The sequence below is a fragment of the Pterocles gutturalis genome, unplaced genomic scaffold (genome assembly GCF_000699245.1).
Source record: "Pterocles gutturalis isolate BGI_N339 unplaced genomic scaffold, ASM69924v1 scaffold17445, whole genome shotgun sequence".
NCBI classification, from domain to species: domain Eukaryota; kingdom Metazoa; phylum Chordata; class Aves; order Pterocliformes; family Pteroclidae; genus Pterocles; species Pterocles gutturalis.
The window spans coordinates 1-13,964 of NW_010141191.1; the positions used below are offsets into that span (position 1 = coordinate 1).

The window sequence follows — 13,964 nt, forward strand, 5'->3', positions numbered from 1 at the left end:
GGGCACAGGGCGGGGATGCGGGAAAACAGCCAAAAAAAGGGTTTGTAGGTAAATGGAGAGTTCTAGGCGAAGCTGGAACAGAAATTATCTGAAAGTAGGTTTAAACAAAAAATAGGCAAGTGTGATGCTGTGGAAGAGTGCAGTGATTAAACAAACAGGAACATTAAAAGTACATAAAAAAAAAAAAAAAATCCAGACTGCTCTGCAGCTTGCTTCGTTGTTTCTACGCGCTGATAAAAACTCTTTTGCGTTGAGAGAAGCTGCAATCTGCAAAGAGAAAAATTAAAACTTAGAGACTTTTCAAACAACTGTTTTCAACGGATGTTTGCAGCACCAGCCCTGGAGCCAAGCTTTGGAGAGGAACTGCCCTCCAGTGCTTTAAGTTCTTACACAGTTAATTTTCTTTGAAACTATTTTTGTCTGCCTCTCTCTAAATAGGTGGTTTCTTAAGTGAGTGTTACTTAAAGGAAACCAATCTGTTTTTCAGGAAGGGCTGATGATGTCAGTCCTTTCAACTCTGCTTTCCCATAAGAATTCTTCTAGTAAAAGGAGTTTCACTCTGGGAAATAGCGAAAAGTAACGTGAAAATATTTAAAGCATCTCAGACTGTGTGTTTATCAAACTTCTAGCTTTATGCTTGGATTTTAATCGTGTTGCGATTGTAACAAATGAAGGAAAAGTGAGGGAAAACCTTTTTGATTCTTAGGATTAAAAAAAGAAAAATGAAATTATCAATGAAAAATGTGCTATACTAAAATACTTATAAAGAGCTAAGCACAAGTCTGAATGCAGTATATACAGAACATCAAATTTTTCATAATTCTGAATTTATGTACTCCATTTCAGCGTAAATATTAAATGTGAAACAGAACCACTGTGTATTATGAATGGTCTTTTGGCAAAACTACATCATCCAAAAAAAAAAAATTTTATCCCCAACAAAAAGACAAGAGAAATTCAGAGAGTATCACATCATTATTATTGAATGTCTTTAGTAGGTGTAGATGTTTAGCAGAAGGTCCAACATGTGCTTAACACTATATTAATGTTTGTTCTGACACTGGGAATTCCTGCAGTCAGCGGCAGCAGAAACCTCCAAGTAGAGCTAGAGAGACTTTTACTGGTGGTGCAAGAAGTAGCAATAATAAAATACTTTAAACTTTAATTTGCAGAATAAAAATAAGAAGTTCTACAGAGCTTTTGATCTTCCAAGTAAAGCATTCCATTTTTACAGCTGAATACTCCTCGCTGTTCACAGAAAGGTGCCTGGAAGATAACAGGGGACACATTTGTACAATCCTGCACATAGTTTTACCTACTCATCTGTCAAAGCTCACAGCGTACCTGTGAGACAGGTGAGTACCAGAACCCCCATTTTATACAAGTTAAAAGGTCATATAAGGCCATATTCTACCCCAATGCTCAGCCTCACAACCGACTGATGTTGTAATAGTCTTATAATAGTAAAAGCCCATAAAAGGATCCCACCCTAACTCAGATATTACTGACAACCACTCTGGCAATCCAACGGAATGACGAAAATATAACCCCCTGGATTAACAGGCACAATAACCCAAACAAAATCTGAGTTAGCTATAAAAGGTGCAAAGGAAGTATCCCTTTATCATCCTTTATTTAAGAGTTTACTTCATTCTCCTAAAAAGAACAAAGCCAAACTATGATTCATTTGGAAATGAAATGATCCCCACCCCCAGTAAAGGCTTACATTGTGTGAGTAAACAGTTTGTAGGGTACTCTGAACAAAATGTAAATAGATTGCCTTGCTACTATATACACAGCAAACAGTTTCGTTTTGAAACTAGGAGCTAAAAAACAAGTGAGAAAAATATTACAAAGCCTGAACTCTGAAAATATTTACAGGAACAGAAGCTAATCGCAAGTTAACATCAATAGGTTACGATTGCTAACAAAAAAGAAGATAAAAAGCAAGTGCTTGGCTCACCAAAGTCCAGTCTTTTGGTCTAAGGTTGTTGCAATGCTATCGTAGTGTGAAAGAAGTATTAGCAGAAGGTTTAACAGCACTTTTTCTAACTTAGGGCTTATCGAAACTTCTTCTAGATTGCAAAGGACATAAAAGGAAAATCCCGATGACACGACTCCACACTAAAAAATCCCCCAAACTAAAACCAGTTTACCACAGTCTGCTCTGAGTCTGTCGCTCAGCAACTTGTCCCAGTGCAAAGGTGCTCTCCGGGACACCATCGCCAGGTTTATTTCTGTTACAATCAGCTGCATTTAGAGGGATGATTAAGGAAAGTTAACAGTTAGTTATTCTTCCTGAAGAAAACTACAAACTCTAAGTAATTCCACACACAGGAAACAGAGATTCTTCTTCTCGTTACACAGTAGAAAGCTGATGGACAAAACCAGCCGAATAGGTTACCAAGGGTCCCGGAGCGAGTTACAAGTGAAGAATTAAGCCCAGAACTGCTCTTTTCTGTTCTGAGGACCGAGTCCTGTCACCAGGCTGCTGTAACTCCTCCAAACAACAATCATTTAACGTCATAATATGATAAGGAGCTGTTACAATCTGAGTAAACACATCCTAGTTCACAAATTAAAATAACCAGCAGTCTCTGGCTGCCCCAGCTGCCACAGACACACACTGAATCCCTCCACTGACACTCACTGCGAACTTCAGGGGCTTTTTCCCCAAGTTGACAATAAATGGCTTTTTATAAAAGGCATTATAATACGATTCAATATCCTGCCCACCTTCAGCCAGGTGAACTGAAAGACTACTGAAATGAAAAAGTTGCAATAGTATTAACTAAAAACATCACAATGTTTTACCAAATCGATTATTTAAAACCCAAACTATTTTATCTTTTTTTTCTAAGATTTTTTTGTTAAGACAACTCCGCTACCTCCTCCATACAATCCCCACAGAAAACTTTCATATGAAGGTTTGCCAGTCACCAACACACAGTCTTAGTATGTGTCCAACTTCAAGCCCTTCTGCACTGCGAGAGAGGGATGAGCACAATCCGTGTGAAGTTTTCTCCGGGACACAGTTACCTTCCTGCCCTAATGCTTAGTGCCCATGGGCAGCCTTCAAATGGAGCTAACTGTTCAAACAGAGATGATTTCCAAGCAATGATGACTGCTGAAAGATCTTGAAAAAAAATCTGATTTATTATATTTCAAGACAGACATTTGAAAACCAAAGCCTTGAAACGCTTGAGATACTTCTCTCAGTAACACGTCTTTCTCCTGTCTGGAAATTCTGTCCACCACTGAGGATCCTAGAGCAACGAAACTGCTGTCTCTTCTTTAAAAACAAAAAAGTCAAATCTATTCAAAACTCCAGATGTGCCTAAGAGTACAGTAAAGGCAACAACTCACTGCAGTTTCCCTTGACAGAAAACAGAATTGGATGGATGAAAGCTACACGAATGGGCAGTTCCATCCTCTCCTCTATCGCGATGTCAACAGCCAAAAGGGATCGGATGTGCCATAGCAAACCCTTCCAGCACTCCCCAGCCTGTTTCCATCCTGCTGTACAAGAGAGAGTAAAATGGCAGATCTACAAACGTCTCCAAAGAGGAGGAAACTACAGACCACGTTTTGGGTGCCTTCCAGTGGCTCCAGGCAGAGGAGCACGGCTCCAGAACAGCTACGCAGAGAACTGTGTTTAGAAAAGTCCAAAGAAAGGCGAAAATACAGAGGCTTCTTCTGAGACAACTCTGGTTCCCTTAATAACCAACAAATCATAAAAATGTTCCTTTGATTCAGAAATCCCACAAAGGTTCTCTCTATAGCAGCAAAGATGTTGACTGTGACAGCACACAGTTGGGCTTTCACCAGCACTGCTCATCCTACTCGTCATTAGGGAAGAGGGACTGTTCCTTGCCATTTTTAGTACTCTTAGACCGAAAAAGGGTGGCTACCCGTACCAGACTGCTATTTAAACTGTCACTTCAATGGAAGCTGTGACTTACTCTTAATAGGAAGGAGGGGTAAGGATGCAGCAACTTCTGAATCCAGACAAAGCAGCTTCTAGTACAGACCTCATGAAAGAGAAGGGCAAAAAGAACAGCAAAGACAAAACTACAGAAGCCAGGACAATGATGATTTGTGAACCTCTTTTAGAGGCTCCCCTTCATGTCCTTTTAGTTTCTCCAAAGCATGCCCATCGCAGGAGCAGGATGTACAGATGGATTGTTACAGATTTTTTTTTCCTTTGTACATTATTTGTCACATTGCTCACACACACAAAAAGTGGACAAAAAATCTACGCCATCAACTCCACATCGCCTAGTCTCCGCGTTTCTCCTCAAGCAGTATTTATTGTGGATATCCAAATGGGCTTCATGCTCATCAAGGCCAGTGAGCAATGAGAATTTTAGGTAACTGCATTTGGATATAGACCAGATCACTGACCTTGTCTAGATGGAAACAAACCCTGAAACCTAAGGGCCAAAAACTTTCAGTTTAAAGTGGAAATTATTGACACATCTGTGATAGCAGAGTTTACTTAAGCAAGTTGCAAAACCAGAACCATCTTTCTGAAGTATTTATACCCTTGCTCATCCCTATAAGCTCTGTGTACGTTATGTATTTTTGCACACCTGCAGCACTGTATTTTAGGAAACTCATTCTTTAGTGGCACAGACTACACCAGCAAGTAGAATGAACCAAACCAGTTCTTGCAATCTCCAGTAAAAACAGCATTTCTGCTATTCAGGCTGTTAGTAAATACTACTGAAATGTGAAGCTGGAAGACTATGAAGAACTTTAGGTCAGCATCTCCAAAGGTATTTAGGAACCAAACCTTTTTGAGTCAGGCAGCTACGCAGCAGGTACTGAAACGTCTCAGAGGACATGGGCATTAATGACTCAAGGGGAAAGGTTTCTTGACAATGCAACGGGGAGGAAAATATTCAAAAAAAGGGATTTACCATGGAGCGGTGAGCCAGACGGGCTGCTTGACAGGCCTGGAACAGGGCTACAGCGTCCACCTTGCTTAGATGTCAGCTCTTGCTCGATCTCTTCCAACCCTGCGCTCTTCTGGAATCGGCTCATGCGATTTACCACCCGGGGCGACATGTGTGTTCGGACACAGGGCTGGCCGCCGTAGGGATTGATGGGAAAAACATGGGAAGTGCCACGAAGCGTGCTGACCACAACCCAGCGACAGTCGTGGCTGAAGGAGATGTCCTGTACCTAGAGAACAGAGGAGTGAAATGGGAACTTAGTCACCAACGTACACGTATCCAACAAAGGAAACAGACTATCATGTTTTAAACAAAGACAAATCTTAATTGGAAATGGGAATTAAATTTCTCAAGTTTAGGCAATAAGTTTAATTTTTGTGTGTATACCAATTAACTTAGTATTCAGGATGTATTCAGTATATATTATAAATATAAGCACAAGCTGCAGTTTAACATCCAGTTACAAAGTTTGTGCACTTTTCAAAATATTCTGAGATTTTTCCTTTCAACAGGCCTGAACTTCAGAAAACAAACCATGCTGCAAAGTACTCCAGAAAGCCACAAGAGCTTGGTGTAATTTTCAAATAGAATTCAGTTCTAAAAAGAGTTGGGAAATCATTTCAATTACATGTTTTGTTATTTGCTTGTTTACTTTAATTTTTAGAGATTACCCAAAAAGGGGAAAAGGGAGGGATGAGAACAAGAGAGAGATCTCACCACTGGGCCCAATTTTGACAAATACTGGCACTCAAAACTGTATTTAAAGTCAACAGAAATTCCACGTCCTACATATCACATAACTTAACAACCCCAAAAATCAACGGCCAGTATTTTCAAAAGCTGTCTGTAATGGTCTCTAATGCTGCTCCTATCAGTTTACCCCCCAGTGGAACTACCACTCGTCCAGGTATCCCTGGACCTATGCTCTTCTTTGGTTTTAAAATTTTGTCAAGAAGAAACTGAACAACTTTGGCCATTTTTCTCTACAAAACCACTCCATTTTACACCTAACAATCTTTATTAGTCAGCTATGGAAGTCCCAGGAAGGACCCCAGTTATTTTTCCTTCTTACGCATACCAGTACTTATCCTCCACTTAAAACATGCAAGTCTTATTTCAGTTTAAAATGGTCAGTCTTGAAGCAAATATAAAAACACACAGTTAAATATTTTTTACTATAGTGACTCCTTGCATAGATCTCAGATATGAAGTCCAGAAGGATTTAATTCTCTTTTAAGGGTGCTTTGCACAACGCTTTGATGGAAAGCAAATTCTTACTCTTGAAGGAATGCTTTAAAAGAGAGATAAAAGTTTGTTTCCAACCCCGTACTGGCAGACAACTCAAGAAAACAAGTAGTCTAGGTTAAAATGATTTATCATAGAAAAAAAAAAAAAACCTAAAACAATTCTTCCAAAAATGTTTTTAAAGGTAAAAGCTGACTAAAAATAACCACGCATGCAAGTGGGATTTAACATGGCAAACAAACATATAGACGAAGGATTAGTTTTCATTATACTATGAAACAGCATAAACTAAATAAAATTCTTTAAGATTTCACTGAAGCCAGTTTTAGAATACACTAGGTACTCAAATTGGAGTAAACACTGATAAAATCTTGACAAATATTCCAGAAATGCACTCCAGCTATTCCAGACAAAAGCAGCAAGTATTCATCAAAGTGCAAGTTTCCAACTGAGCCCCGAAGCCTTTGAGATAAAAAAAGGATTTAAGTCTTGTGACTTGTGACAAGATATTTGGCTGACAGACTGTCACGACACAAAATGCTTCATCAACATTACACAGATAAACTAAAAACCAGCGCTACACACCTGCTCTTTTCGATTAGGGTGACATACCCAAATGATCTGCTAACGATAGAGCTAAACAATCTCCCCAAATCCGGCAGGTTTGGCACGTTCAGTGATTCTGGTATTACTGACATAAAGTCACAGCGCTTCGAGCTCCTAGTTTGCCTACAAAGTGTTTCACCTTCCTCGATTGCTCAAAAAGGATTAGAGACCTCACGGGGATTAACAAGAGCCAAAAAAAGAAACCCCAAAGCCATGGAGTCAGAGGAAAACTACGGCACCAGGAGTATTGAAATACTCGCTGTTGAAAGAGGTGATTTCTACCAGTCAGAGCAAAATGTAAGAACCACACACAAACTGCCACTCTCAGTTACAACAGAAGGATCACTAATACAACAAAACCATTAAAGCTGCTGGAATGTAACTCTGACCCAGTCAAAGGCCCTGTTTTCTCAGTTCTGGTAACACAAAGAATGACCATGTTTGTCTTTAGATGTGACCCCTCTGAACACATCACTGCTTTCCAAATATTTGGTATTCATTTTAGATCCAGCTTTAAATTCCCTTCCCGATCTCCAAACCATCTCAAACCATCTCTCTGTCCCAGACTCGAGAACAGCTTTTCCCTTCCTTCCTTTCTCCTCCTGCTCGCTCACCCCATCCCTCCAACACAAGCTATCTCTGTCTTGCTCCGCAGCTCCGCGCTCCTTGCAGAAGAGCATTCTCCCTGAAACCACAGCTATCTGGATGGGACGTCACAAATCTCCCTGCGACACTTTGGAGCCGTGTTTACCGGACAGACTCGGGCCACCTGTGTCTCTTCAATATCTTCACTTGTGCACTTCGACTGATTTCCCAGCCAAACTCCTGAACTCGCTGCTTTCACTCACATCTGCCACGCACCCTCTCCTATCTTACACTATTTGGAAGGGCATTTTTAGAGGATGTTTCCATGAAAAAGATAGAAGAGAAAAAAAATTTCTATCTCGCTGTATTGCATAACAGAAATGTATACATTTCTATACTAACAGCCAGCTTTCAGTATGCATCCTTAGGATTATGCTTCTATATTAACAGACAGCTTTCAGTATGCATCCTTAGGATTATGTTGGGTTTTTCAAAAAAAAAAAACAAAACAACCATACAACAGTCCTGGCATATGATAACTCAAGCCAAGAAACTGGGAAACAATCATTACAGGATGTTTTTTTTTTTTCTCAATGTGTAAACATTACACAGAAAAAAAACTATTCCTGATCTTCAGGAGGAAAGTCTGGAACGACATAATCCGAAACACTCCCTTTAAAACAACGATCGCAAACACTGGCTGCAGCTGGAGAGAGGGTATCGTGGTCACGAGAACTTCAGCTACGGCTGAAACCACAGAGCCAGAGCACAAACAGGTTTTTAAGACTCAGTAGTAACAAGGAAAAAAAAAAGTGTTGACAGATGAGTGTGAAATGAATGAAGATTTATGGGAATACAGCTATGAAACCCCACTCAGCAGCGACAACAAGTATTTTGGAAGCTACCATTACACATGCATTAATTCTGCCTGTCTCCTACCAGTCCCAGCATGGCCTCGTCGGTCTTTCACTGATAAATGGTGAGTAGCAGTACCACAGACAGTTCGAGGAGGGAATTCAGAGCATATTTCCCATTTGACACAAGGGCATGCATGAATTACGCTCATACCAAAACAGCACAAATCCACCCGGGCAACGCAAAGGAGTCCGTAACCTTCCAGTCGACCTGGAAGAAAGCAGTGGGCCAAGCTGGAAGGAGAATGGGCATCACAGCAGTCTCTGAAATGACTTCCAAAAAAATCAGCTCTGTGCATCCACGGAAAGGATATATAAATTATCACACCAGCCTCCTGCTCTCCATCACGCCAACACTGCACATTACGCTGAGTTCTTGACTGCTTATCGTATAAACAGCCTGCACAGTGGCCCATTAGTGGTTTTCAAGTTTATGCTAAGCGTTGCAATTTATTGCTGTCCTTTAGGTTAATGTACTATTATTTCATGTATTTAGAATATATTTCTGGATTTGTTGTTAATTATGATGTCATGTTTAGATACCAAAGATCAATTAAGACCCCATAGCTGTTTACAGATATATGTTAATAAAGTACAAAGTACACTCGATCTTCCACCATGCAAAGCTTATTCTATAGCTCAAGGTCAACACCAGATTTAATACTCATGTCTGTGTTTCAAAATTTTATCTATCCTCTTCTGTCTGGGCCAGTAAGGGGAACTATAGACCTAAGAGGTTTTTTAACGCTTACGATATTTTAAATTGCAATCCTAAATACTTTCGTGGGAACATCAGTGCTTTCTCCTAGCTGTATTACCATTTCTTCCTCCCAGTCTGTGAGCAAATTGGTTAATTAAGCTTCAAGCAACGTTTCCTGCACATCCACAAGTCTTGGTGAAATCCCTGGATATTTCAAGATCCTCACCAGAAACAGCAAAGCCTTTTCTGGCCCAAAGGAATCCACTTAAGGCAACCGCAGAATGTTACGAGGATAAGAGGGCGCATCCTCCAGTTCACCCGTGGCTAAGGCAGCTATTCCCTGACTCCTGTTGGGCAGCAGGTCTGCAGAAATTTTGTCCGTATTTTATAGACTATCCACCTCGCTCCCCAAAACCTAGTTAGTACGTGTCAAACCCAAAAGGGGTTCTGGCTGCCCAGACATGCTGCACCTCTTACTTTACTGTCTATATTGACTCTTCGTATTAATATGATAACTTTGTTGAAAAAAAAAATCAGTACCCTCACAAAATTATCAATACTGTTTTCAGAATCACGGCCAATATGACTGTTTTCCTATCAGAGACAATTAAATAATGTTTCAGATATTCTGGCAGCCTTTAGACTTGTAAAGAAATCATCCACTACTTCTACGGAAAGGAAAGAACAGTCTGGGAAAGGTTTCCTTAACAGGTGCTAGGAAAGTAAACCTTTCAATACACTTGTATGATACGAGTCCTCCACCTTGTAGCTTCCTTCAGCTTTGTCATTTCTCTCACCTTCACCACTTGTTTCTCGCAGCCCTTTCCAGCAAAGCATTCGCTTCTAACCTCCGTAACTTCTTTTCAGTCTTACCCTGTCTTCTCCTGGCTTCTTTCAATTACTCTTCTCCTATGCTTCTTTTTAACTTCCACTATCCTATTTCCCTGTGTTTTCGAACGATCCTCCAGAAAACTGAATGGAAATGTAGCTGCCGTGTCCAGACCTGGCCTGAGTGAGGCAAGAATGGAATATTCTGTACGTACAAATCCTACATGTCACCTGTCAACAGCTCTACTGGAGATCAGCTTTCAAGAGTGTACAGACCAAAAATTATTTCTGATATTCTGAAAATCCAGGTGGAATTATCTGAACCTAAGGCTTCAAAGCTCACATACATTTCCTTATTTTATACAACGTAAATCTCTGTAAGTTTTTTCTATCATTTTTTCCTTCTTCCCACAGCTTCTCCAAATTTAACCACAATGTTAATTAGAACACAGTCACAAAATAAATTTAAAAAAATAATTCAAGCCATAAGTGAAAGAAAACAAAACAGAAATAAGGGCAGCACACAGCAAACTTCTTTTAAAAGCAGTTGATTGGAATGGGACAGTCGGAGGGACGGCTGATTACACCAGCAATCACACGGGACCGCCAGTGACCTTGTGTACCACCGCTCCCGGGAATGACAGCCCACGCCCAGCTTCTGCATTTCAGGGCTTCTAAAAGTTAATATTGTACTAACTTGCTGCACAACGCTTCAGTGTATGTTATCACTTACTTTCTTAGAAAGGAGAAGCAGCTTTACTGAGCTGTCACAGCACCTCCCGGGGCAAACCCGCTCCTGATGCACGTGCATAATGCAATAGCCAGAAAACACACCTCACCACACTGAACCATGTATTTTCATAGTAACTACAGGAGATAAATATTAAAACACATTTTGATCTTCCTAGCGCTCTTTTTTTTCCCCCTAGTGCCCCTTTTTCAGTCGAGGTGAGTTACACCAGGTCCAACACGTATATCCTTGTGCACTTCACCGCATCAAATGAAATAGTGAAGCAAAACAACAACAGAGCACGGCTAGCATCACTGCAATGGGAACTTAACTCAGTTCCATGCACACTAGGCAATGTCACAGAGAAAACACACCACTACTTGAAGGACAAGACTTAAGTATTTAATTCTGCTGTGCAAGGAGATGGCAGAAATCAAAACCCAATATCATTAAACAATGAGAAAGAGCAGCAGTGCTGAGGAGGTAAGGGTCAAAATAAATTAGGAAACTGCTCTGTATTTCAGGTTTTTTTTTTGGTTGAGAAAATTAAGGAAATGATGTAGCAACAAACACAAATGAAAAAATAATAAAATCATGGACTGCACAATATGATTTATCAGACCCACACAGACCCAACTCTGTCTCCCTGAGTCGTCAAAACTGATTTGAGCTCTGTACAAAACCAAAGGCAGAATCTGGGCACAGTGAGACATTCACAAAGGGCTCTTCAGCCAGAGTAGCTGCTCTCTATTAATAACTGGAATCGCAAATGCCACTCTGCTTAGAGCTCCGGCTCCTCAAGACAGTTAAGCTACTTCTAATTGCAGCAGTTTCTTATTGTCTGCTGTCATCAAAGACTGATCAACTTCCCTAAATCAGTCTTTATTATTTCAAGACTGTCCCAGATTCTTTCCCAGAAATCAGAAGGTCTGCCTTCCAGAGACTCTTTCAATCCTTGCAACCACATAAGGATGTCCAAAGATAGGAAGAAATTTCTATTAGCCATGGAGGTTTACATTAAATGTTTGTAAACTATTCCAGTGTTTCACTACCTGGATGTGGGACGTGACACAACCTTGAACAGCCTCTGTGAAATCGCGTCACAAAAACATTCAGACATTCCCTAGAAGAGCGTAAAACTGCACATGTTCTGCGGCAGCCCATTCTGGAATGTTTTTATCATTCCCTCTGTTTACCTTCGCTGGCTGAAGTCAGTCATAGCGGCAGTTTGAGAGTCGGAATAACAAAAGTCTGACAGCGCAGAAGATTACAGAGGACCCTGGCCACCAGCCCACTGATGCTATCATTACGTTTATTTGTTCTAGGCTGAGATAATACTGTTTTCAGGGATTTTTTTTTTTTTCTGTTTACAATTTCAGATCAAAGAGAAAGGATCATCAGGTGACGGTCTAACTTTCATCTGCAAGTGAATGAGCTTCCTCAGTTCAGAACATGCTATACCTTTATTAAAACCCTTCCAAAACACTCTTGGATAAAAACATGAGTGTAGTTAAGTGTCGACTTACAATGCAAGAGCTGTAGGACAACAAGATGCATCCTCAACCCAAACATGCACCACATACCCATGGACATTCTTCCTCTTTACAGCTGAACTCTGCAAGCGTGGATTCCCTGGGAGCTCCACTTCTCTCTCTGGTTTGGTTAAATACCACCAGCGCTCGCAACAAACCTTCAGGATGCGACACCGTGCATCAAACATGCTGGGGTTTGTTGCCTTAAGTAAATAAAAACAATCATTCTAAAGCATAAGTGGCACTTAAAGACTAAAAGATATGAATCCAGTGTAACTGAAACAGTGGCTTCTGTCTGTGTTTGCAGAGAAGGAACTTGGAATGCTGCGGCATTGGGACTCACGCTGCTCAAAGCAATGAAGTACCCCAGCACTTCACATCCTTTCGTGGCCGTTGTCCTCGCGATTCCCTCATGAGACTGAGGTCCACCTTCCACCTTACCTCACCTTCATCCAAGTCACACAAAAAAGTCAATGGCTTTGTTAGGAACCGAGTGATCTTCACAGCCCCAACTCAATGTTTTACTCAGCACATACGGCTCTTTCCTATATTTGCTGCTCCAAGTCAGCAAATACAACAAAGATTTGCAATAACAACACTTTAAACCTCAGTAACACCCTGTTTCATTGGTCAAAGCATGCAGAAAGAGAAAAGGAAAACCATGTTTTGAAGACCAGCTGTGAACAGTCAGGGAGAACACTACTACTTACCCATTATTCTGTATCAAGGGAAATGGAAGCTCAAAAAATCTGCCCCACCAAGCACAGAACCCAAACCTCCCTCGGCATCACGAGGCCAACAGCAAGCAGAGCGCCAGGGCAGGCAAGCCCTAAAAACAGCACCAACAAACACCGGGGAGATGGCCAGCAGGTGCCTTCGGACACCGCTCCAGGGAATAATGCCCCATCAGCTGTTCAGAAAGTGCATTCGAACATATATTGAATATACACTGAACAGCAGCACAATCTGCTGTGAGCAACATTTCCGCACAGGGGAAGCTGATCTTGCGGAGGGACTTTTACCACCAGCCTCATCCCTTTCTCCTCCATCGAGCAGAAATGCTGCAAAAGGCAGAAGTATAGCTATCAGGATAGACTGTCAAACACAACATTTGATATTAAAATAAATTTGACTTTTATAAAAAGAAAAAGTAGAAAGTCTCTATTTTGTAGAATGCGTTAACAGCCCGATTTCAGTGACACCGTCTGGTTGAAGCGGCCAACTCCCTGCAAATGCTCACACAAACTGTGCTCTGGCTGAGGACAAGATCCTGACATCCAGGAAAGGAGACAAAACCCCTACAGATCTCTTTCCAACCAGTGTCTCTGTATTTCAGAAATAGTCAGGAAAAGGTAGAAACGGTCCTTCAGACTTAAATTTCTCAACTCCAAACCGAACCAGAATTTATCTGCAATTTAGAAAAATTAATGCATGATAGAACATGTATTCTTTAGTTTTATTAAGACAAAGTAACCATACAGCTAATACACCTGGCTCAGTAGAAAGCCATGTGGGTGACTTAGAGACACCGCTTGACTGCAGTAAATCGATCAGAAAACACTGTTATTAAATCACAACACTTGCTTCGTCTTCTTTAATATACATTAAGCATGCAACTTAATCCACTTATGATGCTTCTGTACACAAATGACAGCGGGGACTTCCTGTCACCTTCTCTTAGGAGACAGACGAGAAATACCAAGCTACTGCTCTGCCCTCCAACCAGCAAAGACGAGATGAAATGGAGACTGGGAATTCTGGAGCCCTGCCCAAGGGGATGCTCCAAGGCTGATATTCTGAACTGTGTGAAATCACAATTCAAACATTCTATAACATCAGATATACGTGTCAACGTCGGGAACACTG

The 13,964-nt window shown here is 40.9% G+C and overlaps 1 protein-coding gene across 1 annotated transcript in view; it reads right to left on the minus strand.

Annotated features, from left to right (window-relative positions):
- Positions 1-2,156: 2,156 nt before the first annotated feature.
- LOC104469445 (breast carcinoma-amplified sequence 3-like) overlaps positions 2,157-13,964 on the minus strand; it is a gene marked incomplete at its 3' end in the record, with an annotated part of 113,457 nt that continues 101,649 nt past the window's right edge. Inside the window, exons 14-17 of the mRNA XM_010083947.1 lie at positions 4,923-5,187; positions 3,487-3,649; positions 2,651-2,762; positions 2,157-2,250 (exon numbers count right to left, since the gene is read on the minus strand). Coding sequence (XP_010082249.1) covers positions 2,157-2,250; positions 2,651-2,762; positions 3,487-3,649; positions 4,923-5,187 — 634 coding nt within the window. The remainder of the gene's footprint in view (positions 2,251-2,650; positions 2,763-3,486; positions 3,650-4,922; positions 5,188-13,964) is intronic.